This window comes from Poecilia reticulata, linkage group LG1 (genome assembly GCF_000633615.1).
Source record: "Poecilia reticulata strain Guanapo linkage group LG1, Guppy_female_1.0+MT, whole genome shotgun sequence".
Taxonomy (NCBI): Eukaryota; Metazoa; Chordata; class Actinopteri; order Cyprinodontiformes; family Poeciliidae; genus Poecilia; species Poecilia reticulata.
Genome location: NC_024331.1, coordinates 23925102 through 23952007, shown reverse-complemented (window position 1 = coordinate 23952007; position 26906 = coordinate 23925102). Strand labels below are relative to the sequence as shown.

The 26906-nt window shown below is 40.1% G+C and overlaps 2 protein-coding genes across 5 annotated transcripts in view; both read right to left on the bottom strand.

Moving 5' to 3' along the window:
* rhbdl3 (rhomboid, veinlet-like 3 (Drosophila)) overlaps positions 1 to 9260 on the bottom strand; it is a 56671-nt gene extending 47411 nt beyond the window's left edge. The window contains exons 1-3 of one of the 3 annotated variants that reach the window (XM_008414911.2): positions 8551 to 9260; positions 8077 to 8476; positions 7685 to 7708 (exon numbers count right to left, since the gene is read on the bottom strand). In XM_008414911.2, coding sequence (XP_008413133.1) covers positions 7685 to 7708; positions 8077 to 8220 — 168 coding nt within the window. In that variant the 5' untranslated portion in view covers positions 8221 to 8476; positions 8551 to 9260. Of the gene's footprint in view, positions 1 to 7684; positions 7709 to 8076 lie in introns of all 3 variants that reach the window. The other 2 variants (XM_017307226.1, XM_017307230.1) reach the window with 2 other exon arrangements.
* Positions 9261 to 11230: 1970 nt separating this feature from the next.
* rhot1b (ras homolog family member T1) lies at positions 11231 to 26799 on the bottom strand. Of its 2 annotated transcripts, XM_008414941.2 has the most exons (20): positions 26243 to 26799; positions 25651 to 25709; positions 25488 to 25569; positions 24532 to 24575; positions 24386 to 24439; positions 24192 to 24244; positions 23933 to 24041; positions 22817 to 22918; positions 21727 to 21825; positions 21519 to 21627; positions 21283 to 21403; positions 21110 to 21194; positions 19995 to 20140; positions 18143 to 18243; positions 17791 to 17921; positions 16955 to 17038; positions 15608 to 15730; positions 15319 to 15521; positions 14139 to 14261; positions 11231 to 12333 (listed from the first exon to the last, which is right to left on the bottom strand). In XM_008414941.2, exons 1-20 carry the CDS (start codon positions 26277 to 26279, stop codon positions 12216 to 12218), a joined length of 1983 nt encoding a protein of 660 aa, XP_008413163.1. In that variant the 5' UTR covers positions 26280 to 26799; the 3' UTR covers positions 11231 to 12215. The 2 variants fall into 2 exon arrangements, with proteins under 2 accessions (XP_008413163.1, XP_008413168.1); XM_008414946.2 differs by lacking the exon at positions 14139 to 14261.
* Between the last annotated feature and the right edge of the window lie 107 nt (positions 26800 to 26906).

Below are 26906 nucleotides of genomic sequence, written 5' to 3'. Positions count from 1 at the left end.
AGATAAACGACCACATCTTCTCGCTGCTGCCACTTACAGATCAACAGATCCAGCAGCTATTTTTACTTCGGCAGAGACTGTTTTCACACTCTGCCAACTGGAACTGTGCCTTTCATTAAGAGAATCTATTTAGAGCCGGGGAGGGGAGATGCAGGAGGGCGGGAGGGGAGCTGGGGGAAGATGAGCTCTGATCATATCTTTCCAAGAAAATCTTTAAGGTTCTGGCTGTTGTTCCATTGCAGCGCGGCCCAGGTAGCTCAGGACAGAATGAGGCGTGGTGTAATTCCAAACTCATAAATACCGTTATCATCCTAAATTAATAATACGCAGCTCAGTGATGCCTCAAAGTGTTTATTGTTGAGTCATCGCCAAGGCTCAGCTGGTGTCAGTCGCTGACGGAGCTCTGGAAGAGCAGGTCAGCAAACAGTGAACCCACCATCTGTGTGTGTGTCAGTGGCAATTAGGCTGATAATTACATCGGCGTATTAAAATAATGTAGATAAAAGAGAGACGAGGGCCCGTTGCTGAAAAATAATGCACCTCACCGATTCCCTAATTTGAAACATATTGCTCTGATGAAAGGTAAATCATTCTCCTTACCATTTGACCAGATGTTTCTGGTTGAATCTACACGTTGCAAAGTAAATGAATTAAAAGAAAACACTTTGTACCCAATGCAAGCCAATGAAAAATCCATGGGGTTACCTACCTTGTTGCTTTGTAAGCAATATTTAAACAAACTATTTTAATGCAAATTTGCCTGATAGTTTGTTTACAATTAAAAAAAAGTTTGATCAAAATTGAGCACAATTTCATCTGGTATTTTGACAACATCATCACAGAGCAGATGTTATGCTCTGCAAGCTTCTTTAATAAGCTTGCAGTGAAAGTTTCAAGCTTCTTGTTTTAGGGAGGGGGGGGGGGCTTTCCACAAAACCAGTTCCAGAGCTGAAGTGGTTTGTTAGCACCTGTTGTACTGTTTACACCGTTAAAGCACCGGCACTGGAAAAACTGGTTCTGTGCTGAGCTGGAAAGGACTAAAGAACTCGAAGGTTGAACTCTTTGTTGGTAAGTTGAAAGATTAAGAAGCATTTAGATTTGCCAATAAATCTAATGTAAATGTTTTAGGACTTTGGAAGGAAATTGGAGTAACTGGAGAGAATCTATACACTATTCACAGAGAGAGAGAACAGGCAAAAATCCACACAAATTTTAATCTAGGAGCTGTGAGGAAACTGCTACCCACCAAGCTAAGGAGAAACATCACTGCTTTTGGTGGGTTTTTATCTCTTACATTTATATAAGTACATATAATCAAAACAAATAAACTTTGTTCTCACTCCAAAACACAAAAACACGCCTTTTCTCCTTTATTTTTTTCAACAATGTTTGGGGTCCTTTGACATTTAAAGCCTTCAGTTTCAGGTTGTCTGGAGGTGAAGGCAAAGGAAAAGACATCCCCTTACAGAGTCAAAAGAAAACTACAATCAGCGTCCCGGGCTGCTCTCCATGATCTCACTTTCTGCATGGCTTTGTCTGCAGCATGGGTAAAGCTGACAGGGCGCAGCGAGACATCGTCTCCCTACACGCACGGCTAAACGCAGCTCCAGCTCCACACTTACCCGTCAAATAGCAGCTACCTGGGAGGTGAATCCTCCCTTTCGAGACAAATTGAAGACCGTAAGGCTCTACCAGCTAGACTACAAGAGATTTAGCACAAATAAAATACAGTTTACATTCGTTGTAGCGATGACTGTAAATCATACAGTACAAGAAGCAACTGAGTATGTTCTTCCAGGCAACATTAGTAAAATAGCAGCAAAACATTTATATCTGTGGCCTAAAGGGTCATTCTAGGTGGCATACAATGTTTTTTTGGTGTTTTTTATATGCCACCGACCAAGAAATGAAAAGGGAAACACTTTCATTGAAAGTATGCAGCCATGTGAAAGTGTTTAATCTCTAAGCTCCTGGGGGCAAATGTCTGAGGGGATTTCAAGGTGGCGTTGGGAGCAGGCTGTCAGCAGAAAGGCAGCTGGGGGCACATAGAGATGCAAACACACAGATGGCGATTGAGCCCACAACCAGACAGGCTAGTAGCTGGTAGTTTTTAAGAATTAACAAAAAATAAATAAATAAATAAAATCTTGGCACAAAACAGATTTTGTAAACCTTCCAAAACTGAATTCCAGTTTTCTTTAAGAATATAATTAACAATGTCCAAAGTATTTCCGCTTGCCTTCCTGTCTTGTCATCAAATATTTATCTTAGAAGCAGCAGCAATGTCACACTGTGTGTGTTGTAGAAAAACAGGGCTTCCTCCAGAGGAAAAGCAAAGATAAAAGCCTACAGTGTTACTTAAAGAGCTTATGGACAGTGTGGTTAGCAGTAGTATTCGTAAACAACAGTCTAGATTCCTATCTAACAATGAGATCTCCAAGACGCTGCCAGCATTTCTCTCCTGTCACAAAGACTGAGACGGTGAAGAGATAAACAGAGGAGCTCCCTGTTATCTGCTAACAGCTGCTATCTGTTGTCTTGACATCTTAACAACTTTCCTTAAGAAAGTTTTGCCTGTCATTGCGTTTGATCTGATTCAAATACTAAAAGCATTCCCTCTTATCAAATATTTCCCCCCTAGGCTTTAAAACAGCAGTTATCAAACAAAACAATAAAAACAAACAAAAAATAAAGAACAATCTGGACAAGATATTATTGCAGAATTACAGACAAATTTCCAAACAAGTTAAATAACTTCTCAACAATAACCAACTGCTTTGACGTCAAAGTCAATGAGTTAAATGATATCCAAATAAAAATTTCCTGTCTTCATTCCAATTAATAATAATAATAAACTTCACAATGGAAATGAGTATAAGTTGTCTTTCTTCAGTAACAATTTCCACACTGAAGAGTGCTCTGTTTAGCAGTAACCAGGAAGTTCCTCAGTGGTATGTCAAGTGATCAGAAAAAGGTTGGACATTTGTCTTTCCTGGTTATCGGTCAGATCTAATCCAGCTGAGATCGTTTGGTTCCAGTCACCACTGCATCTCGGTGCATCTCTAGACTAAAATAGAACCAATTCAAACTCTGAGGCAGCCGACTTCCCCAAGTGAAGCTTAAATGCTTTCTTAAATAACTCCTACTGCAGACTGCAAACAGCAAGACGTGGTTTTGACAAAACCCTTCACCCGTGAACACGAGAAGCAGATGGGACAAAGAAATCTTGTCAAACATTCCTTAATTAACTGTCTTCGTCACAGTCAGGCAGGGAAACTCATCAGATGTTGTCTCCCAGGGAGCAAAACATAAGGCCGTCTACTCATTTTACATTCTGGTATAAACTTGCTGATCATGAAAAAAATTTTTTTAAATCTGACTCTAAAGTGTGATAGCCTCTAGAAATTGGGTGAACGTTGTATCATAAGAGTGATGCAGTGAGTAAGCCGACAGAGAAGGTAGAATCTAAAAAAGAACCTGTTCCTTGCTTGTGATAATGCCATTATCTTTGAACAAGCTCACAACAGCTCCAGCCTTTCCAGATTTGTGTGTGTGTGTGTGTGTGTGTGTGTGTGTGTGGAGGACAGACATCAGCTCCCTCATTGACTACATCTCCCCAGCTTCATTAGACGTTATCTGTTTCTGTGCTTACTCTTCTTGTTTGTTTCAGGAGATGGGGAACATGAATCGAAGCATTGAGGTTTGCACTCCTCAGAGGAGGGAAGCACTTACACAGCAACAAAATCCTCTCCAGGGACAGGAGAGAGGAGAGAAGGGGGAGACAGAACACAGCGACACAGCATTTCCATTTCAGCCTGTGACGCTTTGAAACTCAAATAAAATTCAGCCCCACGGGAGTCACTGAAAACGATATGAAGGCAAAGGTTTTGTATACAAATCAAACTGCCAGCTGAGTCACATGAACTGGCTACATATTTACAGCGTTAAGGTGCAGGACGGCTGGTGGTTTTTACACAATGTGTTGCACTTATTATATTTTAACATAATGCACTGGATCTCTGCCTATATGCAGTTCAGTACTCGCAGATTCACACAGTCGCAAATTTTTCTGTGGATCGTAACTCCAAATTATTTGCAGAATATTTGCCAATTAAAGAGGGTTTTTTTTTTTTTTGTAGAGCACATTCAGTGCATCCATAAAGTATTCACAGAGCAACCCATTTTCCACATTTTATTGTGATAAATGAATCTCTTGTCAAAATGCCAGAATTCTGCTAATGTTGCTGTGATCATATTTGAGCAATGAATTTGCTCTAGACTTGGGGCTTTCAAGCTTTTCCTTCCCATGGACCCTCAAACAGAATCAGTGCTACAAAAAAATAGCACATTTTAGAATGTTTTTCTCACTTTCATTCAATAATTATTACACTCATTTAGCATAAACACCTTCTGAACTTGCAACAGAGTCCTCCACAGCAGGAAGGACTCTGCTTTGTTAAAATATTGTCCACTTGCTTGAAGAGCAGAGCAGATTGATTCATTTCACTGTCAACCAATCAGAAAAATTGGCTGCCGGTGACAAAAAAAATAGGATGATTAAATAATACACATCTTCCATCCAGCTTTCTGAGGACACTCTGAACAGCCTTCACCTTTAAAAAGCAGAGCTTCAGCGGTGGAGCATGGGGTAGCATTAGGGCGGCGCACCCCACATAAAGAGGCTTTTTGTCCTTGATGCAACCTTCTTGGGTTCAGCTCCTGACCTCAAGATGTTTGCGGCAAATCTTTCTCTCATCTGCCTCTCTCTCTCTCTCTGCCGTATTTCATGTCCTGACGTTTTACGATTGTAAAAAGACAGAAATGTTGTGGATCTGAACAGGAAGTATAGATCCATAACATTTATTGTCGCCACCTGAGATTGCCAGTAAAAGATTCTTTGCAGGAGTATATTTAATGCTTTCCCGGGATATTTCCGTGAACAGGGTAACGGCCATGGATACGGAATATTACGGTTTCAAAACCACTAACATTTTCCATCGTACCATTAATACAGATGTAAGTCCTTTAAATGAGATGCAAAGAAAAGGGTAGAGCTGTTCTCAGAATGCACACAGCATGAAATACACTGATGCCCCACATGTTGCTGTTCAGTGCAGGAAAGCTGACTGAAAGAAGGCACCTTGAAATAATTTCTGCATCAGATACCAACAAACTGAAAGGAAGAATTAATGTCACTTGTTCTTAAGAGTCACTGACATTTTCATTGAATGTGCTCATGCTTTATGCCATTTTCAATTTCAGTAATTAAAAGTCGCAACAACAAAAAAAACCCTTCTTGGTTCATATCTTTATCCAAACTCAGACAATCAAATGAAAATAAAATGTAAGAGAAGCAGAGGTATTATGTCAGTCTTACTGAAATCTAATTATATGGCCAAATACGAAATCTATCCAATCAGAATAAACTTACATAAATTAATAATCTTTTCAGTGTCCATACGTCATCTTAAATCTCCAGCCTTGCTCTTTATTTCAGAATCATTCATCTTTTTTGCACAAACACAAGTTTCCAGGATGGATGGGAAAAAACAGAATAAAAGAAAAAAACCCTTGCTTTTCCTGATGTTCAGGAACTGAATGATCCTGGTGATCATTCCTCCTGTCGCTTCACAGCAGCGGGGAGTCGCCAAGGTCGGCCCCTTGACAAATGGAGCAAGTCATTGTGAGTGAGGAGGAGGAACAGAGAGCAAAAGAAGAGAAAGGACATTTGTAGCTGCCAGAGCGGCCAGCGACCTCGCCATTTGGACAAACCCGCGTTTTGTTTTGGGCCAACGCCCACTTGAGGAAACTCAAAGCCGTTCGGCACGCATAAAGATGGCGGCTTGAGGGGGCCCATTCAATGGCCGTCCATAGAAAACTCTCCCTTACCAACACACACACACGCACGCAGTCACAACATAATCCCAGTGGGACCTCCGTATACCCCTGGAAGAGTGAGCCTGACACGAGCCTCAGATGCAACGCAGGACATCCCACCCAACCTCTGCACACACAGACTCATACACTGAAACACACACACACACACACACACACACATTAATACATATAATTACCCTCAGCAGAAAGTAGGGGGCCCCATCTCAGGCCAGGCAGGTGCTGCAGCAGGCCCACACAGTGATAGTTGTGCATAAATAAGTGCGTGTGTGTGACAGTGGGGGGCTCGTTTGCCGTCTGTCAGTTCAGCTGGCTGCTTGCGTGATCATTCGGTCTCTGTTTCTCTTCTCCTGGGGTTTCTTGGCTGTTTGCGTGCATCTGCATGCTGTCATGTGTCTCTTACAAGGCAGGCCTGACTCATAGATCAATGCATCCAGTATTATGTGTCGTCCTAATGGCATTATGGGGTCACTGTGAGCGAGCGACACACCCTCGGCCCCCAGCGTCCTCCCACTCTGATCCTCCTGGCTTTGACAGAGATGTGGCCTTGTTGCATGTTGTGCCATGATTGCTACCCAGCAGGCGAGGGATTTAGAGCTGGCCTTGGCAACATTTCAGTCTAAAAATACAATCAATTAATCAGCCTAAATGAGAAACTGGTATTTCCATATTCACACTTGCTTTCCATATAGATAAAGTTTGGCATACAAAGAAGCTTCAGTGGAATGGTTTAAGGTGTATGAATACATTGAGTTTTTAGTTATTGTAAAATCTTTCCACTTCATGTTGGACAATACACTTTGAAGTTAAAGCTCATGTAACATAAAGAGTATCTCCTATCTTGTGTTCTTGTCTATTATAATGCCCTGAAATGCAAATAAATAACTCTTCACATTGTTTTTTGTTCTTTAGATATGTAGATATAACTTTTCTGAAGCAACATCATCTGTTACAGTGCAATAGTGGTCATACTCCTTGAACCCTTCATATTAAGACATTATAACACAAACATTGCATGTTTTATTTGGATTTTAAGTAAAAAGACCAACACAAAGTAGCACACAATCTAATGAACAAAAAAAATTGTTTTTCTAAATTGATGAGAGTAAAATTTAGAAAATTATTATGTGAACTTGAATTCATACCTAAAAGTCAATAATCTGCTGGAAAATCTGTCATTTCAACTCTGCTGGTATGTCACTTCCAGCTTTGCATATCTAAAAACCTGAAATGTCTATTCACTTGTGTCTAGCTTACTCCCAGTCAGGTTGAAATACATTTTCAAGTCACACATTGTCTGCTGAATTTAGGTTCTGGACTTTGACTGGACCATTGTAAAACATGTAAATATTTTATCAAAACCATTTCATTGCAATTTTGGATCCATGTTTAGGGTTGTTGTCCTTCAATCTAACCCTGCTTTAAACTTCTACAACCTTATCCATGGCCTGTTTGCTGCTCCTTGGTCTTCATGATGCTGTTTGTTCGCTAACAGAACAGAACAGCTGGATTGATGTTGAGAACACATTAGGATTCTATCAATGAATTAGGCGTCTTCTGAAGGCAGCTTGTTGGTCAGAATTTTATATTGGGTATCAGAGACACAAGTAAAATCTGAAAAGTGTGGTGTGAGACATTTTGAAATGCATATTATGTAATGAAATACATTTAAGCTTGTAGTTGCAAGGTCCAAGGGGTACTTTTGCTTGCATAGGTTAGAGGTTACACACAAACACACACACACCAGACAAGTAAAGCATGCAGATCACTTGAACTTTGCATTCCTTACCTGGTCAAACAAAGATTTCCATTGCTGAGACAGGAAAAACAAAGACAAGAGAAGAGCAAGTGAAGGTGAAAGTGAGAAGGAAGGAAGAAAAACTCAGGTGCCAAAGATGGCTGGCGCACCTGTTTGAAAATGATGCACACCACCACACACACAAAAAAAAATTAATTTATCTAATGGTCTTAATATTAAAAGAAATGCAGCAGTTTTACAGCAAGTCTGTCTGAAAATGAATAAATTCTTATAAGCCTATGCCAAGAAACAATATTCCAACAGTTCAGTCATGTCATAAGAGCGTCTTTCAGAGTTTAATTTGCACTTTATATAATCCAATTAACGGACACCGGGGTTTCTGACATTACAGATGTGAGTCTAAGCATACTGTGCAGACTTACTACTTCTTCTGGAGCTACGGGAAGGACGTCGGTACTCTCCAAAACCTCGATCTCCTCGCCCTCTGCGTGGGCAGCCACCGCCGGGGAGATGTTCACCGGAGCCTCCCGGGTTCCGCCGGTCATCCTCGGGCTGCTCTCCTCCATACATCCACTAGATCGTACCAAATGACCCCAGATACAGATGGTTCCTCTCCATCTCTCTCCTCGAGAACACAATGCATCAAACGAGCGCGCGCTCCTGTTAAGGAAAGTTGATCAAGTTTAGCAGGAGTTGAAGCGTAAAATGTCCTCATGTGGTGGTTTCCTGTCAGCGGTCCAAGTTTCAGAGGCACATTCTGCAGCGACTCTTTTCACTCCGAGAGAAAAGTGACGCAGGAGGAGCAGCGGAGCGCGGATCCATCTGGAGGAGAAACAATTACATCATCAGCTGTGACAGCGGGACGGAGATGACAAACGGGCCCGGGGCTGACGTACACGCTCTCATTTGGATTGATCCGCGCACGAGAGGGAGCGAGGGCCCGACTTCAAGCGATGTGCGCACGCGGCAGACTTGAGGGAAGAAGTTCGGACACGCGCCAGTTTTTTTGGTGCGTCATGACACCTGGCGCGCGGTCTGCTTTTCAGAGAGAGAGAGGGACGGAGAGGACGAAGCTCTCCGGGAGGCAGGGAGCAACACTCCGACCGAGTCCGCCGAGACGCTGCCTGGGTTCGGCTTCAGGAGATGAAGCGGCTCCGCTCCGTTGCGCATACGTCCTCGCAGGAACGCGGAGGGATGGAGAGAACGGGTGGAGGGGGTGGGAGGAGAAAAGAGGGGGAAGGAGGGAGAAATCGAGGGATTACCAGCGATTCCTGATGAGGGGCTCCGGGTGTCTAGCTCAGCAGCTGACTGTAGCTCACTGGCAGTATACAGAATCTTGCTAAAGCATCCACAGCCCTAAACTTTTTCACGTTGTGTCACGTTACAGCCAACTTTAATGGATTTTGTTGGACTTATGTGTGACAGAGCAACACATTGTAACAATAAAGTATTTTCAAATCATTTTCTGGAATTAGAATCTGAAAACGGTGCCATGCATTTGTATTTGGCGTCCTTGCCCTTATACTCCCCAATAAAAGCCAGTGTTAGCCTTCAGATGCTATCTAATTACTAAACAAAGTCCACCTGCGTTCCAGCTGTTCTCTGGAGCTCTCAGCGGTAGAAAACATGAGCGAGGAAGTGGCGTCATGGAAACCAAACACAGCAGGCAGGTCAGAGAGAAAGTGGTGGAGAAGTTTAAAGCAGGTTATAAAACAACATTCAGTGTTTTAAACACCTCGTGGAGCCCTGTTTCGTTCATCAATTGAAGAAAGGAAACAGTTCATTGCAGCTGCAAACTGAGCCACACAATATTTTAAATTGTACTAAGGGTCAGCAATCTGGAAGTGACAAAACTGCAAAAAGTGACAAAAAAAAAAAGTGACGTCAGTGTTGGACTTGTCCTTTCATCTATAGTTATTTAATACCTCAGTCATATTAGGAAGGCATAAGCAACAACTGAGACCGTACTACAGTATTTGACAATTATCTACCTGAGAATTAGATATGTTAATTCTGATCTAAATGACAAATTTCCTTATTAATTGCCTTCAACATTTAGTTATTAATAGCCAAACCAAACCTATTGCTGCTCAGCAAAATCATTTTGTGGCCATAACGTGACGGTGTGAAAAAGTTTTGAGGGGTTCGAACACTTTTGCAAGTCAGTGTAGTTCAATAACTTGATCAGTTTAAGATGTTCAACTTAAAAGCCTCTTCATTCACACTTTGATGTCTAGTTAACGCTTCCTACTTCTGCCCACCCACCAATAACACAAAGCACGCACACTTCGATTAAAAGGCACAAAGTAGGGAGTGTCAAGGGATGCAGGTGAAGTTCCTGATCATTCCAGGTTTGAAACTGATCCTTCCATCGCTGCTGTAACAATGCACCATTAAAGACAAGCACCCACCTATTACCTGGAGAGACATCAAACACACTTAATAGATGGGTGGAAGGCACGGTATGAGAAGGCAGCATGTGTGGTCCATGTCAGTATCCTGTGGTAAAACGCTCTGCTTCAGTGTGATTTCATTGCCATGGAAACAATAGAGTTAAGGTATATACATCTACCCTTTAGAGATTTTCTTTCTGGTCACTATGCAGTGACACATTAAAACCAGGCAACTTACTTTGGCTTCAGCTTTAACCAGATTTACACAAATAATTGCCGTGTGATGTTTATCTGTGAAATATTTGCACAACACATTTATACGGCTTCAGAATAAAACCGTAAATCCTACATAGAGCTGACCATGAAACGCAACTAAATGGACAATTTTATTAAAAGATTTAGAGCTAAGCAAAGATGATCCCAGGTACTTTGCTTTCTCTTTCAAGGGCAAAGCTCAAAAAAGTATCCAACTAATTGGACATGAGAGTTGACTCAACTTGTTTTTGCAGGTCCTGATCCAACGCCAACAGCAGAGCTGTGATGAGAGGCAGAGGTGATGAGGGGAGAGGGTGTGAGCGAAAAAGGAGGGAGACAAGATGTGCAGCAGGAAAAACACCCGCTAAGTGGAAAAACTTAGCTCACATAAAAATAATAGAGGGCGTTAGAAGAGGGTGGTTCAAAGCTTTTGTCATGCTCTAACCACAGCCAAAGTTAAAACGACTTTTTTCATGAACACAGTCACTTTACACCATGTTGTAAAGCTCCGCAGATGCTCAGAGATCATCGCTTTGTAAATAATGTGTGATGTAAAGTGGATCAAATATGTTGCAGAGTGATGAAGAGTCTTGCTAATATGAAATTCTATGTGATTTGACAAACATTGCGGTGTTTCACATCCAATTAGGCACTTGGGTTTTTCAACTGTTTTTCAAATGTTCACATTCCAAGCCTAACAACTAAAAGCCCAAGAACAAGAACATTACAGGAGATCAGTAAGTCCGTTTCACATAATGAATTGAGCAGCTGAAATAAATAAACTTTTCAATTATCTTCCTTTTTATTGATTATGACTGTGTGGGCTATATCAATCAGATTGTTTAAAATCTTTTTTTTCATCCAATACTGCCCCCTTGTGCATCAGAAAAAATAGTTTTAATATTATCCAGAAAAACCAAAAGGTAGAAAACAATGACAAAGATTTTATTCCACCACATCTTATAGGCCTTAATTTATTGTAAACGTTCAGAAAGATCGGGCAGAAGAAATACATAAATACTGTGGCGACGTTTGTGAAAATGAGCATTTTGTGGCCACATTATTGCATTTTCAGAGACAAGGAGAGCTGATTCTCTCAACACTCAGTTATTCTTCTCAAACTCTGCACCATCCAGCACTCAAATGAGTGGCATCCATGTTTAAAATAAAATAAAAAAACTGAAACAAGTTGACATTGCTGTTTTTTGCAGGTCACAAAAACCTGGCATGCTTACACACAAGTGTGGCCAAGTCCTTAGTACAGAAACACATGCATATGTTAGAAGTAAAAACTGACCTATGCAGGAAAACATGAAAGAGCAGCAAAGCGTTTCTTTTACACACTCGCACCCAATGATGATCAACTGGGGTGTGCAAACAAGACAGAAATGTGTGGAAAGATTTGGCCATTTGTCTCTTATTATTATTGTTTGTCCATAAGCATGAGCAGAAAAGCCATTTTATGTTATATACACTATTTACAGACCTCAGACGGCCCAGAAACCATTATAATGTAATTAACCTCTATCACATCAGCACGCAACCAAAAATAGCTTTATGTAACTCATGGCATAGCAGCAGCTTATCTAGATCTTTATAGAAATATAAACAGCTTTAGTCGTTTTTATTCAGATTAAGCAAATTATCATATTGTTACAAAATAAATATTTTATCCACAAAATGAGAAACACAAGTGAAAAGAATCAGGAAAAAGTAGAGGGTTTATATGCGAACACATATCTTCTCCGTCAATTAAAAGGGACTTGTAACAACAATAATCTATAGGTTTTAATGAGATTCTTCAAAAATCATTATATTCTAATTGCATAAAAGATTGTCCAAATGTGTTGATCGGTCAAAATTGGCCCTGTTGGGTGCCATGGTAACAAGGGTTGGATCAGTTTGCCAGGTGATCACCGTGTCTTCAGCAGTAGTCTGTACACGGCGAAGCCCAGCACTGCAAACACTGTGGCCCCGACACTTGCTCTCAGCCAGAAGGTGGAGCTCGTCAGGTCTTCTTGGATTATATGTCTGTTGAGCAAAGAGGCAAAAAATAAATACACAGAGAGAGAAAAACAAAGAAAGACATAAAAGAGATGTGAACAGTGAAAGCACCGGAAGGTTAAGGTAGAGTTTATGCACTTAAGGTTTGTCAAAACTATGTTAGATGCACCAAGAGATCAGATGATGACTGGAATCTGTCGGTTTTCATCTTGAACCTGACCAGTAAAAGGTGGAAGTAACTTTCAAACAGGAAACCATATTTTATCTCTGGTCTTCCTGTTGTCTGGTTAAAACAGGAAGGCCAAGCACATTCTTCTTCTTCTTCTTTAACTTTTATTCAAACAGGACTCCTTGAGATCAAAGATCTCTCTTTTACAAGAGTGTATTGCAATAAAGTGGATTTGTTTTTGTATCATTGTCAGTTTCCTGTCATGGAAATAATGGAAGCATTTTAGAAATCTCAAGAGTTGAAGAAAGGTTCTACATTCTCCGGGCAATATACGAACAGACACTGGTTTAATGCTAGCTGCACTACAGCAACTTCTTTCACACACACCATGTGACGTTTCTGTTACTCTTACCCATCAACTTGAACTATTGCAAATTCATAGATTTTTCTCGTTGGCAAATGTTTTCAGAAAAATGATAATTGCACATTCTTCTTCTTTAACTTTTATTCAAACAGGACTCCTTGAGATCAAAGATCTCTCTTTTACAAGAGTGTATTGCAATAAAGTGGATTTTTTTTTTATCATCGTCAGTTTCCTGTCATGGAAATAATGGAAGCATAAAATAAAACTCTTAAAACTTTCTTTTCTAAAAACGTTGCATGTCCATGCCCTCTGTGGGTCAGTTTACTCATAAAAGACTGTGTGACAATGTATGACGCCTCTTCAAGCTAAAATAAATAAACTATTTACTGCCGGGAGACAAATAACTAAGTAAAAGGCGATTTTATTTCTCTCTTTAAACTGCAAGTTTCTTTAAACTAAGACTGAAACCTCCCCCTTGCCAGGAGGCATCTGGCAAAAGAAGCACAAAAAGACTAAAATCTACAAAGTCGCAAAACAGCAAAGGTATGAAAAGCCAGAGCAAGGCTGGATGGGTAGAAAATATGTTTTGCATGTAGTTTTTTGATTTTTCTTAAAGAAAAAGTGGGATTGGGCAGAGTTAGTAATACTAGGTAAAAGCTTTTCTAAACAAGAAAACGGACACAAAAAACTAATTCTGACTATTTGCGATTTAAACAAATATTCTCTTCTTTCACTTTACCTACTGCCTCTTTGCAGTACACATAAAACTGGCAAATAAAAGTTTAAGCAATGACAGTATCAAAAAAAAAAGAATCAGAAGAAACAACTGGAGGTGAACAACAAAACATGACAGAAGCTTTGAAATGTGAAAACACTGAAGAAGCAGGCAGACAGAGAGATGAGAGGATTAAGAGTTAGGAGATGAGACGGCAGGACTAGAAATAAGAACTTTGTTAGATGTAATGTAGACAATAATAAACAGTTTGAGCAGCTTGCAATCCTTGTCAACAATAAAGCCTAAAAGATGATGCTTATAGGCCCTTTACAATGAAAATAAAAAAAACAGAAAAAACAGGACAATCCAACACCAAAAAAGTAATCTTGTGCATAATTTTAATCATTTAAAAACAAAACTTGCCTGAACAAGCCTTTTAATGGTGAATTACTATCAATGTCGCCTAACAGTCTGATTAAGAATGACGAATGAAGGAAGCAAAAAGTAGGGGAACGGGAAGACAAGCATGCGCCGGCGAGGTCAACACATAAGAGGAGAGAAAAGAAGAAGTTTCCATTAGAGACCTTCTGAGCACGACAGCGTAGAGTTTGGCCCTGACGGTCTGCAGCAGCTCAGAGTTCAGGAGGTTCTGACACAAGCAGAACGTGCACCGGTTGCAGGTGCACATGCAGCGCAGCCGGGCGTGGCTGAGGAGAGACGCAGGGACGACACACACCGGCACAAACACACCGACGCACAGGGGGCGAAACAGACACACAAGACCAGGACAAACATAGAAGAAAAAAAGTTCAGTGTTTAAATGAGGTCACTTAACAAACACAGAAGTATTTCTGAGGTGAGCTGCATTTAGAAAAAACAAGCCATTGCAGTTAATGTCCCTATAAAACATTGCAGGAGAGAACAAGCTTCTGAAACTACCCAAAAGAAGTGTGTTGATATAACAGGACATGTGAAACAGAAATACACGAAACAACTAATTCCCGCTCCCTAGCACAGGCCAGGAAAAGGGAATTATTTTTTACTTTGTTTCACTCTTAACCGTAGGATGAAAGGTGGTTTGTGTTTCCAGTTAAGAACAGCTTGACTGGCTACATAAGCAACCCAAAAGCAACACAGCACTATGAACGCATGAAGAATACGGTGCATGATGAAAAAGAGTGCCACCTACAGGTGGAACATCATACAGCTCTATTACAGACTTTTCTAGTTGACTGGTAAACGGTGATCATGAAAATAAAAGCATTCCCCATCCTCCTCTCTCCCCCCGTTGCTAACAGCTAATTTTTGCAGGTAGGTCAAAGCTGAAAAAAATACTCTGGGAGTATATAATCAAAACTTCACACTACAAATTACTACATTTAAAAGGGCAAAAATTATTATAAATTAAAGTCAGACAACCTATAAATCTTGAAAAAATTGTAAATAAATAAATCACAACCAGCTAGTCTATTGTTCTTTAAACCAGATAAGTCATTTTAAAATGAACTTTTTTTGATAAGCAAATGTAATTTAGAGCTCCAATATATCCTCTACCATATATGGGCGATGACGCATCATCTGGAACCAGAGCCTGCCTTGTTTGGTAAACAAATCAGATTATTTTTACATTCCCTTCTTTTTCACAACTTTTGTTGCCTTGTTTCTATTTTGCTACTTCTATGACTCTGCATTATTCTAAATTCCAGACACAGAAGATAATGTAGCCTACAAGCCTCAACACAAATGAAACGCCGGCATACGTACGGGTACATGGCCATCGTGGTTAGCTTGGTGTAGATTTCTCTGTTTGGTTCAGCTGCCGTGTTACAGGTGAAGGACTGCGGAGGCGGCATCTTGTGCCTCCTGCAGAACTCCAGAGGGCTGCAGCCGTACATCTGCTTAACCTCGGGTAAGTCTGACTTGGCTGCTATCATCATGCACGGAGTCTTGCTGTCCATGACGTATTGCTGTGGGAGAGATGAGACGGAGAGATGTTGAAAGTCAGTGTTTGGATGGAATTCTATTAATATGTGAACAATGCACAGCAATCCACCTTAAAGACTTTGGCGCAGTATTCAAATGAGTAGGGGTTGCTGACGTCGTACACCAGACAGACAATGTCGCAGGCCATATCAGCATCAGTCAGGTAGTCGAAGTCTGGGAAAACCTCATGAAGCTGCAAAGGAATGGCAGATCATAGCTTATGTAATCTGTTGTTAGGCCCCTATGATTTCTAAATGATTGAAAACAGGAACAAAATAGAAAGCAATTGCTTCACAGTGAAAAAGCAGGAAAAGAGTGACTGTGTTGGTCGTTGCAGTACCACAAACACAGAGCAGCATGTTGCTATGACACATCAAAAAAGTCTCTGTTTAACTTAAAATGTCTGGTGCACGAAGAGAAGAGTTTCATTAGCACATTGTCTCTTTGGTGTGGAGCTGCAGGAAAAACAATAAGTAATTTTTTGCTTCATTTTGAAATGGAACTTGGCTAAATTTAAGCATTAAGATAATATAAATTTAATTTGAAGTCTTGCTGTTATGCTCTCACATCAGTGCATCAATATATTTTTCTCCTTTCCCTTTTGCTTAAAACTAGTTTTGATATAGGAGGAGTTAATTTTACTAACTGCTGATTTTGCATATTAAATTGAAATGGATTGTTTAAATGTGGTTAAACAGTCTGAGACTGAATTTACTCCATGTCTTAAGTGCTATGCCTATCATTCTACAAGTGCCACAAAATAAAAACACAAAAAAAATATTCTTTGGTATAGCAATGTTTCTTATGTAGATATAGTTTCTGCTAAAATAACGATCATGACTTTAACTAAAAAATTTAGAAGGTAATATTTTTGCTACTTTTCCTGCTCATAAAAATTATGATTAATTATGCTCTTCTGTTACTTGCAGATCATTTCTATTGCAGGTTAATTGCTAAGTAGAGCGACCTGTGTATATACAAGTTGTTAAAGGCACTGAAAACCAGAGAACCATACGAGATTAATTTGGATTAAACTGTTCTTGTGGAAAACAAACTATGGCTCCAATTAAAAAAAAAAACAATCTTAATACTTTTGTCAAACTGAAATTTGTCACTTAATGTTACAAAAACATAAAGTGAACAAGATGAGAAGCTTATATAACTGGCTCCAATCAGGTCATGGTGGCCTAGTACAAGTATCACGCACAACATCTGTACATTTATAAGGCTAGCTTAAATGTTGTTGTTGAGTAACATGATTTTAATGTTCAAACTTCACCACCTTATATGCAGTCTTAGGATGAAAATATGAACTTTAGTGTCAGGATTTTTATGGCATAAATCAATATAACATATGGATCACTGAATATCATTACAACCCACACAATGGAAAATGCATAGAATTTCAAATACTCACCAGGAGGTATTTTTCCTGACCGTAAACATATGTTGTGCTGATGGCGTAGTAGGATCTGTGCTCCTCTTTAATCATCTTCTGTCGCTAGAAAGAAAGAAGTGGAATGTTACATAAACATATCTACAATCCCTACTGCATAAAAAAATAGGTCATGTGAATAAGTAATATAGAGCTACAAAATCTGTCACGGTACAACTTTCTGTGTTTAAAGGGAGAACTGAGGAAAAAACATCTGTGATGCTACAACATGGCTGAAAAGTCAAATTAGAGAAAAAAAGTCAGACAGTTATAATTATAACAATTATATGACAGAATACAGAAGGTAAACTTAATTAAATTACATAAATGTGTCCAAACTTTAACTATGAACATAAATTGCTTATTTATTTAGTATATGCAACGGACGCCTAGTTTCCCACTTATTTCAAAAATAAAATACATTTCACACCATCAAATAAAACTTAAGGAAGCATAATAACTATAGTTTTTTTAACCATAAAATCATTAGTAGCTAAACGGTTACTAATAATCACCATTGTAGAGTGAGGGAAAATCTCAAAATGCTTTACTGGCACATCAGGTCAAACAAGTGGAACATCTTTAAAACCTCTAAAACCAGTCCAGCCATAAATACCAGCCCTATTTAAGGTTAATCAGATCACAACACTTTCCCACCTTCTCTCACATCAATTTTAAGAAGTGACTGCTGCCTAGTATAGCCCACCTATTGACAGGCGTATTATAACGAGTTAATCCTGCTAATCACATCACCAGTCTGCGGCTTTAATATGCCGTCTGTGTATTCTCTCTACGTTAACATCGTCTCCGGCGCCTACCACGAGGTTTCTGCCCAAGAAGGCCTGCAGGAAGCCGCTCTTCCCGCTGCCCATGTCTCCAAACACGTTGCAGCGGAAGACGTTGCGCTGAGTCTGTTTCTTCTGCAGGTCAATCTTCTTAGCTCTGGTCACTGTGGGGGGCCAAGGCACACATACAGGTATCAGCGGATCAGATCAGGCTGCTGCCGGACACAAAGCGGCTAGCAGTGACAACAGAAACGTTACTGTTGAGCTGCTGCCGTTGTTTGTTCTCTGACACCACACCTGCGAGTTTTATGCATTATTTTACAAAAACACAGATTTACTGTATTCTGTTTAATTAAGGAAAAAACACTGCACTGGTAAAATTCACCTGTGATTCCTGCTGCTTGGGACTCCTGCTCAGCAATTATCGAGTAGCCAAGGTAGCCTAAATACTCTAGACATCGCTGGACGTCCAAATAAGTCGTTAACCTGCAAAAAAAGCAAAAGATAGATATTATCAAAGGATGAGGACAAGAATAGGAGGTTGAAAGGAAAAAAAGAAAATGACGGAACAAGGAAGACAGGAAGAATAGAAGAGGAAAGAAATGAACAAAAAAACAAAGGAGGAACAAAAGATATAAGGAAGGACTGATGAAAAGAAGGAAAGAGAAAGAAGAAAGAGAGGTAGGATATAATTAAGGAAATGAAAGATGAGTACACAAGGAAAAATGAAAGGAATAAAGGGTGGAAGAAAGAAAGAAAATGAGATAGGGAGGCCACCATAATGGAAAGAACGAGGTGAAGTCTGCAAATACAAATATTTTTCCATACTTTATTTGATATTTTCATGACTATCGAGACCTAAAAAAAATACTTTAATCCCAGTGTGTACCCTGTTGTTTTTTCAAAGAAAACAAAAAACCCTCTCTTGTCCAACATGACTGAGTTAAAATGTGTCAAAATGAGCTCAATAAAAGGAGGAAACCAGTAACAGGAAAAGTTCTGATCTTTCCGTGATCCTTAAAGCTCTATGAGTCTAATACAATATCCCTCTCCTGAGTGTAAAATGGCTTGAGCATGCTTAACATTTCCTTTTCCTGTTCAGCAAACCTAAATCTATTAAGCTCCAATAAGCTCTGGCAGCTGACAACACGTGCATTTCTTCCTGCTACGTGGCTAATGTGCTATTAACCACATTACTAATAACATGGGAATGTGGCTGCAAATTTAAACAGGAGATTTACTGTGAAGCAGAGGAGGAACACATATCAGAATGGTGCAGAATGCCAGTTCTGTTGCTTTAAACATCGTTATAAACATAGTAATCACTAAGGCTGAGCTGCGGCTACCGACCGTTTGGCTAAGAACTGGTCCAGTTGGATCCTAACAGGCCTCCCAGCGTCTGACGTCTGACCTGCTGCGGCTTAGAGAGAAGCTCTGTCGCTCCCTTTCTGCTGTCGTCACTCACTTTGTTCCTAGTTGCTTTTTATTACATTTTTTACATGGCTGATTCAGTTAATTTTGGCCATTAAAGCTGTTTTTTTTTTTTATTAAAGCACAACTGAAACGTGTTCACTGCCACTTCCTGTTCTCTGATTCAGAGCCCTAACACAGACATGCTGCACTTATATGATGCCATCAACCCAGCTACCCACAAGCAGAAATCATTAAATTAACTGCAAAAACACAAAATCTTACTTAGTATTTTGAGGCTAGATTCTAGTGCAAATACCTTATTACACTTGAAATAAGACACAACTAACTTACAAGTAACGTTTCAGCAAGACCAAGTAGCTTATTTTAAGACAATAATTCCTTAATAATTCTAATTCAACTGGCTGATTATTTAATAAAATAAGATATTTTGCCAATGTGAAATAATAAGCCTGTAGAAGTAGTATTTCTAATTCATGTTAGGTAAGGTAATTGTATTTATATATGGCATTTTTTCAGCAACATGGCAGTTCAAAGTGCTTTACATGAATTAGAAGGAAATACAAACAAAACCAAAAGAAAGAGAAACAAGAAAAACTATATTAAACGTATAAAGCTAAATGTTAAAGTAAAAAGTACTCCATAATTATTAAGGAATTGTTGTCTTAAAACAAAATTCTATATCTTGCTAAAAAGTTACTTGCATGCTAATTTTGTCTTATTTCAAGTGTTCTAAAGATATCAGGCAGTAGAAAGTTATGTGTTTTTGCAGTAATGTGTTTTCTCCTCCCATCTGCAGTACTTACGTCCACTGTGAGAGGTAGCCCTGGTAGGTGATCCAGCCTTGGTCATTGGTGCAAACAGTGTTGTTGACATCTGGACCCCAGGGCATGTAGGGGAAAACGTCAAACAAGTCCCTCAGCTCATCAGGCGACAAGGCACAGTCACGATCCTGTTAGTCATTAAAGGCTCAGTTATAAATACAATTGTCCAGATCTCTAGTACCATTGAAAAAAATGTTCCTGTTTTTAAAATTAGTTGTTTTTTTATTGGTCTGATATGATATTATGATGTTAAATGTCATGTTGTCATTTGCTGTAAGTAGGAAATCATCATAATTAACAGAAATAAAGGCTTTCAAAAAATCCATCTGGTTGTAATTAAACTATATAATATATTTTACTTGAATGGGCTTTTTAATATTATTCCAATATACTGAACGGATCTGTAAATATTCTTGTTTAACCCTTGATCTGCAATGTTGTGTTGTATTATATAAAGTCTATGACTCCCAGGCTGCTTTTGCTAGCAAAAGTTTAGCTTAAATGCTAAACCTTTGCTAGGATTGAAAGTCCATTCTTTTTAACCTAATCAGCCAACATATAAATGGAGAACTTCACTATTAATTCATGACAGACACATGCAAAGTGTTCAAACGTGTTCAAACCAGGATGGATGGATGAATACAGCTAAACTATGGACAGGAAATGAAGTTGAGAAATATAGATAATTGGCCCAAACTAGAGTTTTGTTTTCCATACTAACTCCATTAATCTCAAAACCACCATAAAGAGGTGTAGACAAAATGAAAAACCTGAGATGAATCCATCCTCAGAAAACAAACCTGACTGGATGTAGCTACACATTTCTAGATGGAGACTAATCACTACTACAACATATAGACGGCACGATCCGCCACTTTCAACCTTTGACTTTCCCTTTAACCACCGGCTTATTCTCCGGTAAATCCTGCTTCCGTGCCAGCAGGTTAAATCGCTCCTCAGCTCCTCAGGGGTGGGGGCGGTATTGGCAGCAGGAGAAGTATGTTGGTTTGTATTTCTGGGTACTGAGCAGCTTCCCGCGAGTGTCTTGTCAGGACAGAGGCTAAAGCAAACAGACAACAAGTTGCGTGGGGTCGTACCTTGTCGTGTTTGTCAAAGACGCTCTGCAGGAAGAGGTAGGCATTGTGATTGAGCTCCGTGGTGCAGTCAGGAGGAATTTTCAGCCTGGAAAGAGCGAAGCGTTAGCTCACATTTAAACACAGAGGTAAAGGTTGCACTGTGTAATATCTATGATACGTCAAGTGAGACTCACGGGGGGAAGAGATAGTCCTGATTCAACTCCAAGTCGTCATCGTATCCGAACCTCCTAAGAACTGTCCAGGTGGTTTCATGGCGACCGCGTTGAATAAACAGCGTGTGCAGAAACAGGAAGCCTGCCAGGGGGGGAGGTGACATAAAGGTGTGAAAAGGCCAAATTAAGTCAGGAATAAAGTGAGACTGGCACATGTGTGCATGAAAATGTAATTAAAGGCTCCAACCGGATCCAACCTTTTAGAGTGAGTCCATTATGCTGCACTCCATCAATCAAATTCTTCCTGACCACGTTTTTCACGTCCTCCAACGCCTGAGGCTCCAACGGGCTGTTGAAGCACACTCGCTGACACAGAAGAATATTTGTTAAGACTAAAGACACTGAAAGTTAACTTGCAGAATTTTGCGTCTGGTTGAAAACCAAACAAACAAACAGCAGATTCACCTGGAAGAAGTTGAGCTCAATATCATTGAGGATTCCATCATTGTCCAAATCCGACACTTTGAAGATTCGGGTCAGCGCCTTTACACAAAGAGGCTTCATCTGGAAGGACATATTCAAGTAACAAATTCAAAGTTAATAAAAAATAAATAAATTTAAAAAAAGAACACTTAGCCAGCCATAAACTAAGTCCTTTTATGTATCTTTTATTATTAGTGTATCTAAGTAACAACACTGCACAGTGGCGCAGTTGGTAGAGCTGTTGCCTTGCAGCAAGAAGGTTCTGGGTTCGATTCCCGGCCCCGGTCTTTCTGCATGGAGTTTGCATGTTCTCCCTGTGCATGCGTGGGTTTTCTCCGGGTACTCCGGTTTCCTCCCACAGTCCAAAAACAGGTCAGGTTAATTGGTCTGTCCAAATTGCCCCTAGGTGTGAGTGTGTGTGTGTGCATGGTTGTGTGTCTCTGTGTTGCCCTGCGACAGACTGGCGACCTGTCCAGGGTGACCCCGCCTCTTGCCCGGAACGCTAGCTGGAGATGGGCACCAGCAACCCTCCTGACCCCACTAAGGGACAAGGGTGTAAGAAAATGGATGGATGGAAGTAACAACACCACTCTTTGGCGTGTAGGTTAGCAATCTGTTGTATCACAAATTTAAAAAATAAAGTCTTACTAACCCCAAAAAAGCTTCTAAAAGGAATATATTTCCAATGGAGGATAATCAGGGGTTCATTCACACTGAGCTTTTAAACAGAAACCTTTGTTTCGGTAGCTAACAGGTCGCTGAAAAAACTTTTAACTCTCAGAAGAGTCCAGTTCTGTCTGCCACATCTACTTACTCTACACAAAATAGGCACAGCATACCGTTCACTGTTAGTGTCTCGAACTTCATTTGTGATGCTAATTACTAGTAATCAGATGTTTAATATCCAGAAAATAGGATCGAGTATTGTGTTTGTTAAGAGTTCTTAAAAGAAAGACCTGAACTAGCAAAAATCAGTCAGCAGAAATTTCCTACTAAAACTCTGATTGGTGCGTCAGCAAAGGTCTTGATGCAAAGTAAGAGAGGTGTGTAGTTTGTTCCGTTTGGCGCTTACGTCTTTTTTCTCAGGACAGTAGAGGGGTCCTGTGGGATGGAGGACTGCCTTTTGGGCATAGTAGAACAGCTCAGAGATGTTCTTCAGGTTCTTTGCCGAACACTACGAACAGAAGAATAAAACAAAACATATATGTGTACTTTTCCTGCGTTCACCTGCAGGTTCGAAGCCCTGAGAAAAAGAAGCAGTGCTTAAAGAGCTGCTCTAAGTAGCAGTCAGACAGGGTATTAAGACACGCGATCCGTCTAAGCGACGCTTCAGACTAATTGGTGCGCCTGAAAAAACAGCCGCAGGTGGAGCTTTGTTTAGAGATCATCAACACGTAAGGACTTCCTGTCGGGAGCTCAAGACAAACTGAGGAAAACTGGAAAATGTATATATATATATTTTTTTTATCTCAAAAGAAGACACCGAGTGATTTTATGAAAGATGTAAAAATTCACAATGAGCTCAAGTGTCCTAACATAATAAGATCGCAGTTCCCTTTGGGATGAAAAGCAACAATTTAAATGTTGAAAGATTGGACTTACATGAAGCAGTCAGATTACATAGAGAGGATATGCTGACTAAATGAGACAGGTGTGTGTTTCGGGAGGTGCGGGAAAAAAATGTTTTGATAACAACCATTAGATGCCATCTACTTTCCAACTTGTTGTTTGGGAGTGATGCCAGAAAAGGCATAACGGTGAGGAGTTTGCTGAACTCTACTGGGACTTTAACAGGAACGCCGCACTTTGGCCAGATGAAACAAATACTGAGCGTTTTCAGAAACAAAACGCCGCAGGTTTATTTGTTGTGAAACAAAGCGTCGATTTAAGGTGTGGTGGAGGATCTGTCCCCAGTAATGTTGGCCTGTTCCTCCTTTAGAAGCAACGGCGCTCTTGTTAGAATTCATGCCACTGTGAAATTTTAGAACTAGCAGAAGAAAATGAAAATAAATAAAACTCTGGTGAGATTGTGCAGCTGAATTAAAGGATGAACTTATTTCAAAGCCTTTTACGCTTTTGTACCAGGGATGCCAATAAATTCAGAGGATGTTGTGTGTATAATTTGATTATGTATTCGTCATTGAACGAACTGTGTGATATTATTCTTGCAGACGTTACGCTCTCTCACCTCAACACATGTCTCTATTTCACTGTACTGGTTCATAATGGGCAGAATGGTCTCCATGCTGCTGTGCTCCACCAGGTCTGACTTGTTCCCCACCAGGATAAGAGGAACTCTGGGCACATTAAGACAAACATGTCAAAAACCAAAACAAGCAGTAATAAAAACATGGGATTTTGAAGAGGGCTTCTCCTTCTATATAGTTTTTTTTTTATGTCTTAGAGGAGCAGTAGCTAATCTCACGATCAGGTGTAAATGTGCACACCTGCTATCCTTGTCTGTGTTCTCGGTGATGAGAGGAATCCAGTGGTCTGTCACCTGTAAAGATATTTAGTACAGAATATGTTATTTCTAAAATTTGTCGTCTTCCACAACAATCACTCTGAAGGCCTCATGTGCTGAAATGTTTAACTGATATGTAAGCAAATTATGGAAATGCCAGCAGCAGAAGAGGCTCGCCTTCTCGATGGATGTCTTGTTGTTGACAGCGTAGACGATGCAAATCACATTTGCCTACAAGAGAGATCAGCAGAGTCGGCCATTAGTCTTTCTCCTGAAGTTAAACACTTTGAGCTGGCTGAGCTAAGCAGAATTCACTGACTGACCTTAGAGATCTCCTGAAACAACTGCTCGTCTGTCTGCTCCGCCTCTGTGGAAGGAGCACAGGTAAAGCGTACTTCTTACAAAAGTAGTTGTACCGTTCACATTTCGCAACATTGTAACCACAGACTTTGGTGTATTTTATTAAAGTTTTATGTATTAGATCAACACAAAGTGGTGCCAAATGGTCAACAAAAAAGAAAAGGGACACATCATTTACATTTAACATGACAAATTTGTAAGATACAAGCTGAAATTCCTGATACCCCAAAATAAAATTACCTAATAAACTCTTTGAATTAGCTAATTGAGTCCACCATTTGTAATTTTATCTCAGTATAAATCCACTGGAACTTATTGTTGTCATGATATAGACATTTTCTTTTCACGACAAGAAATTTCTCAGTAAATTGTGAAAGATGATGGTTGCAGCACAATGGTGCAGGAATGCATTTCTTTACGCAGGGACATAGAAGTTGAAAAGCTGAATACATATCCATAGTTCAGTTAAGAGACAATGTGTAAAAAAAACTATAAATCATGCATAACTTTACAATTATGCATATTTATGTTGTTCTATCGCAGCAGTCTGCAGCCTTTACTATTACAAGTAGCTATTTTTACACTAAGTCCAGCTAGATAAAACTTATTTACATAAAATATATACATAAAAAAGACCATTTATATTTTTTGATAAACATCTACAAAATAAAATTTGTCATTTTCAACCATCCACAATTTTATTTCTGTTAAGTTTTAAAATAAAAAAAGATATGACACGAATTTGCACACATTTTCTTCAAAGCAGGTTGCAGACCTCTGGTCTATCAGAACAAATCCTAACAGAATAACATAGTTCCAAAGTAACCAAATAAAAAAATTCAAGAGGTACGAATGTTTTAAGTCAGTGTCTGGGGAGGATAAAACACAGAGAAGAGGGACAGATCTGGCCTCTTTGTACCTGAATAGTCGACAATGTGTGTGGGAACTCTTTCTGGTGTCACATCTGCTGGTATGGTGATCTCCTCGACTCGATAGGGAACCTGGACCAAACAGAAAACACTCATTACTGCACGTTAAACTGGTCAGTGAAAAGCAGCAGTGTAAAAGTAAGCAGCTCATACCACTTCTGGAAATTCTTCGCTGACCAGGGACATGATGAGGGACGTCTTCCCCACCTTGGCTGGGGAGGGAGGATAGAGACAAATATTGCATTTGAGCTGAAAATCCTGGTTAAAAACAATTCACGAACAGATTAAATTCATCACAGTGCATTTGCTAGGATTGCAGGGCATCACTTAAATTGTTTAAACATGACGTCACTGACCCACACTTTTTAAATTTATGAAACTATATTACAGAAATAAAATATGTGCATGGTGCCCTTCCTCCTGTCATCTCAAAAAGCTGCAGCTAATCACTTGCATTAATAAAAGCATGCAGGAAAAATTTTCATAAAGAATAACAGGAGGGTAAGTACCTATCTTTAATAATAATAATAATAATAATAATAACAACAGTGTGATGAATAATTACAAAAGACCAGTTAGATAATTTCAGAGTACGATGAGAGATATCCACTGAGCCTCCCTCGTCATCATCACCATCATGAAGACACTCAGCATCACATGCTCTGGTGGGAGCATCTGTGTCATTTAAAGTGAACAGAGGCTGACTCTGCAAACACATCGACAGCTAAACCAAAGCTTCACTCACGTTCCCCCACAAGCAATATCCTCACGTCCTTGCGCATCTTCTCCAAAGTCTTCAACAGAGTCGATGCAGAAGTCTGCGCTCAACATTCATGCTCCTGCCCCGGTGCAGAGGGGTTGGGGAGGGGGGACAGCCAGCCAGCTCACCGCGGCCTGGCCCGCTCGCTAACGGCTACGTCCGCATTTCAACTCCGCGGCGCGCTGGTTCCCAGTGAGCGACGCATACCTACATGTCGGCACCGCACAGCCGGTTTTAACATCCGGGGTGACAGCAGGTTGTGCTATAAGCTAATGCTCCGCCTGGCCGCCAGTCTCAGCCGGACAGGCATTCAGCTCCCAGCCGTGACGAGACAGCGAATCAGAGGACGTTTCTGCGCCCGCTACACTGCTTCATCAGCGGGCAGAGCTCCGCCACGCCTCCTCACTTTAGCTAGCACAGGATTAAACATGTCAAATATCTCAGATATACGTACAAAGTACTTGTCACTTTTGTAATATTGAAATAAACACTTTCAGAGTAACTTTAAAATAGAAAAAGGTATTTGTGTTGTCGGTCATTTGTCTTGGTTGGCTTTCTCTGGTACAAGAAAAATGCATCCGAGTGTGTCATCTGAATATTTTTTTACATCTTTACAGAAAGGTTAGTTAACTTGCGCCAACGTGTGGCA

What these genes read in the sequence shown, in the direction of transcription:
- rhot1b (XM_008414941.2), bottom strand. Translation starts at nt 26,279, where the DNA reads ATGCGCAAGGACGTGAGGATATTGCTTGTGGGGGAAC. An exon ending in GCGAAGAATTTCCAGAAGTG is followed by an intron (nt 25,570 to 25,650) that starts GTATGAGCTGCT and finishes TGTTTGGTCCAG; the next exon opens with GTTCCCTATCGAGTCGAGGA. An exon ending in TCTTTGACAAACACGACAAG is followed by an intron (nt 20,141 to 21,109) that starts GTACGACCCCAC and finishes AATGACTAACAG; the next exon opens with GATCGTGACTGTGCCTTGTC.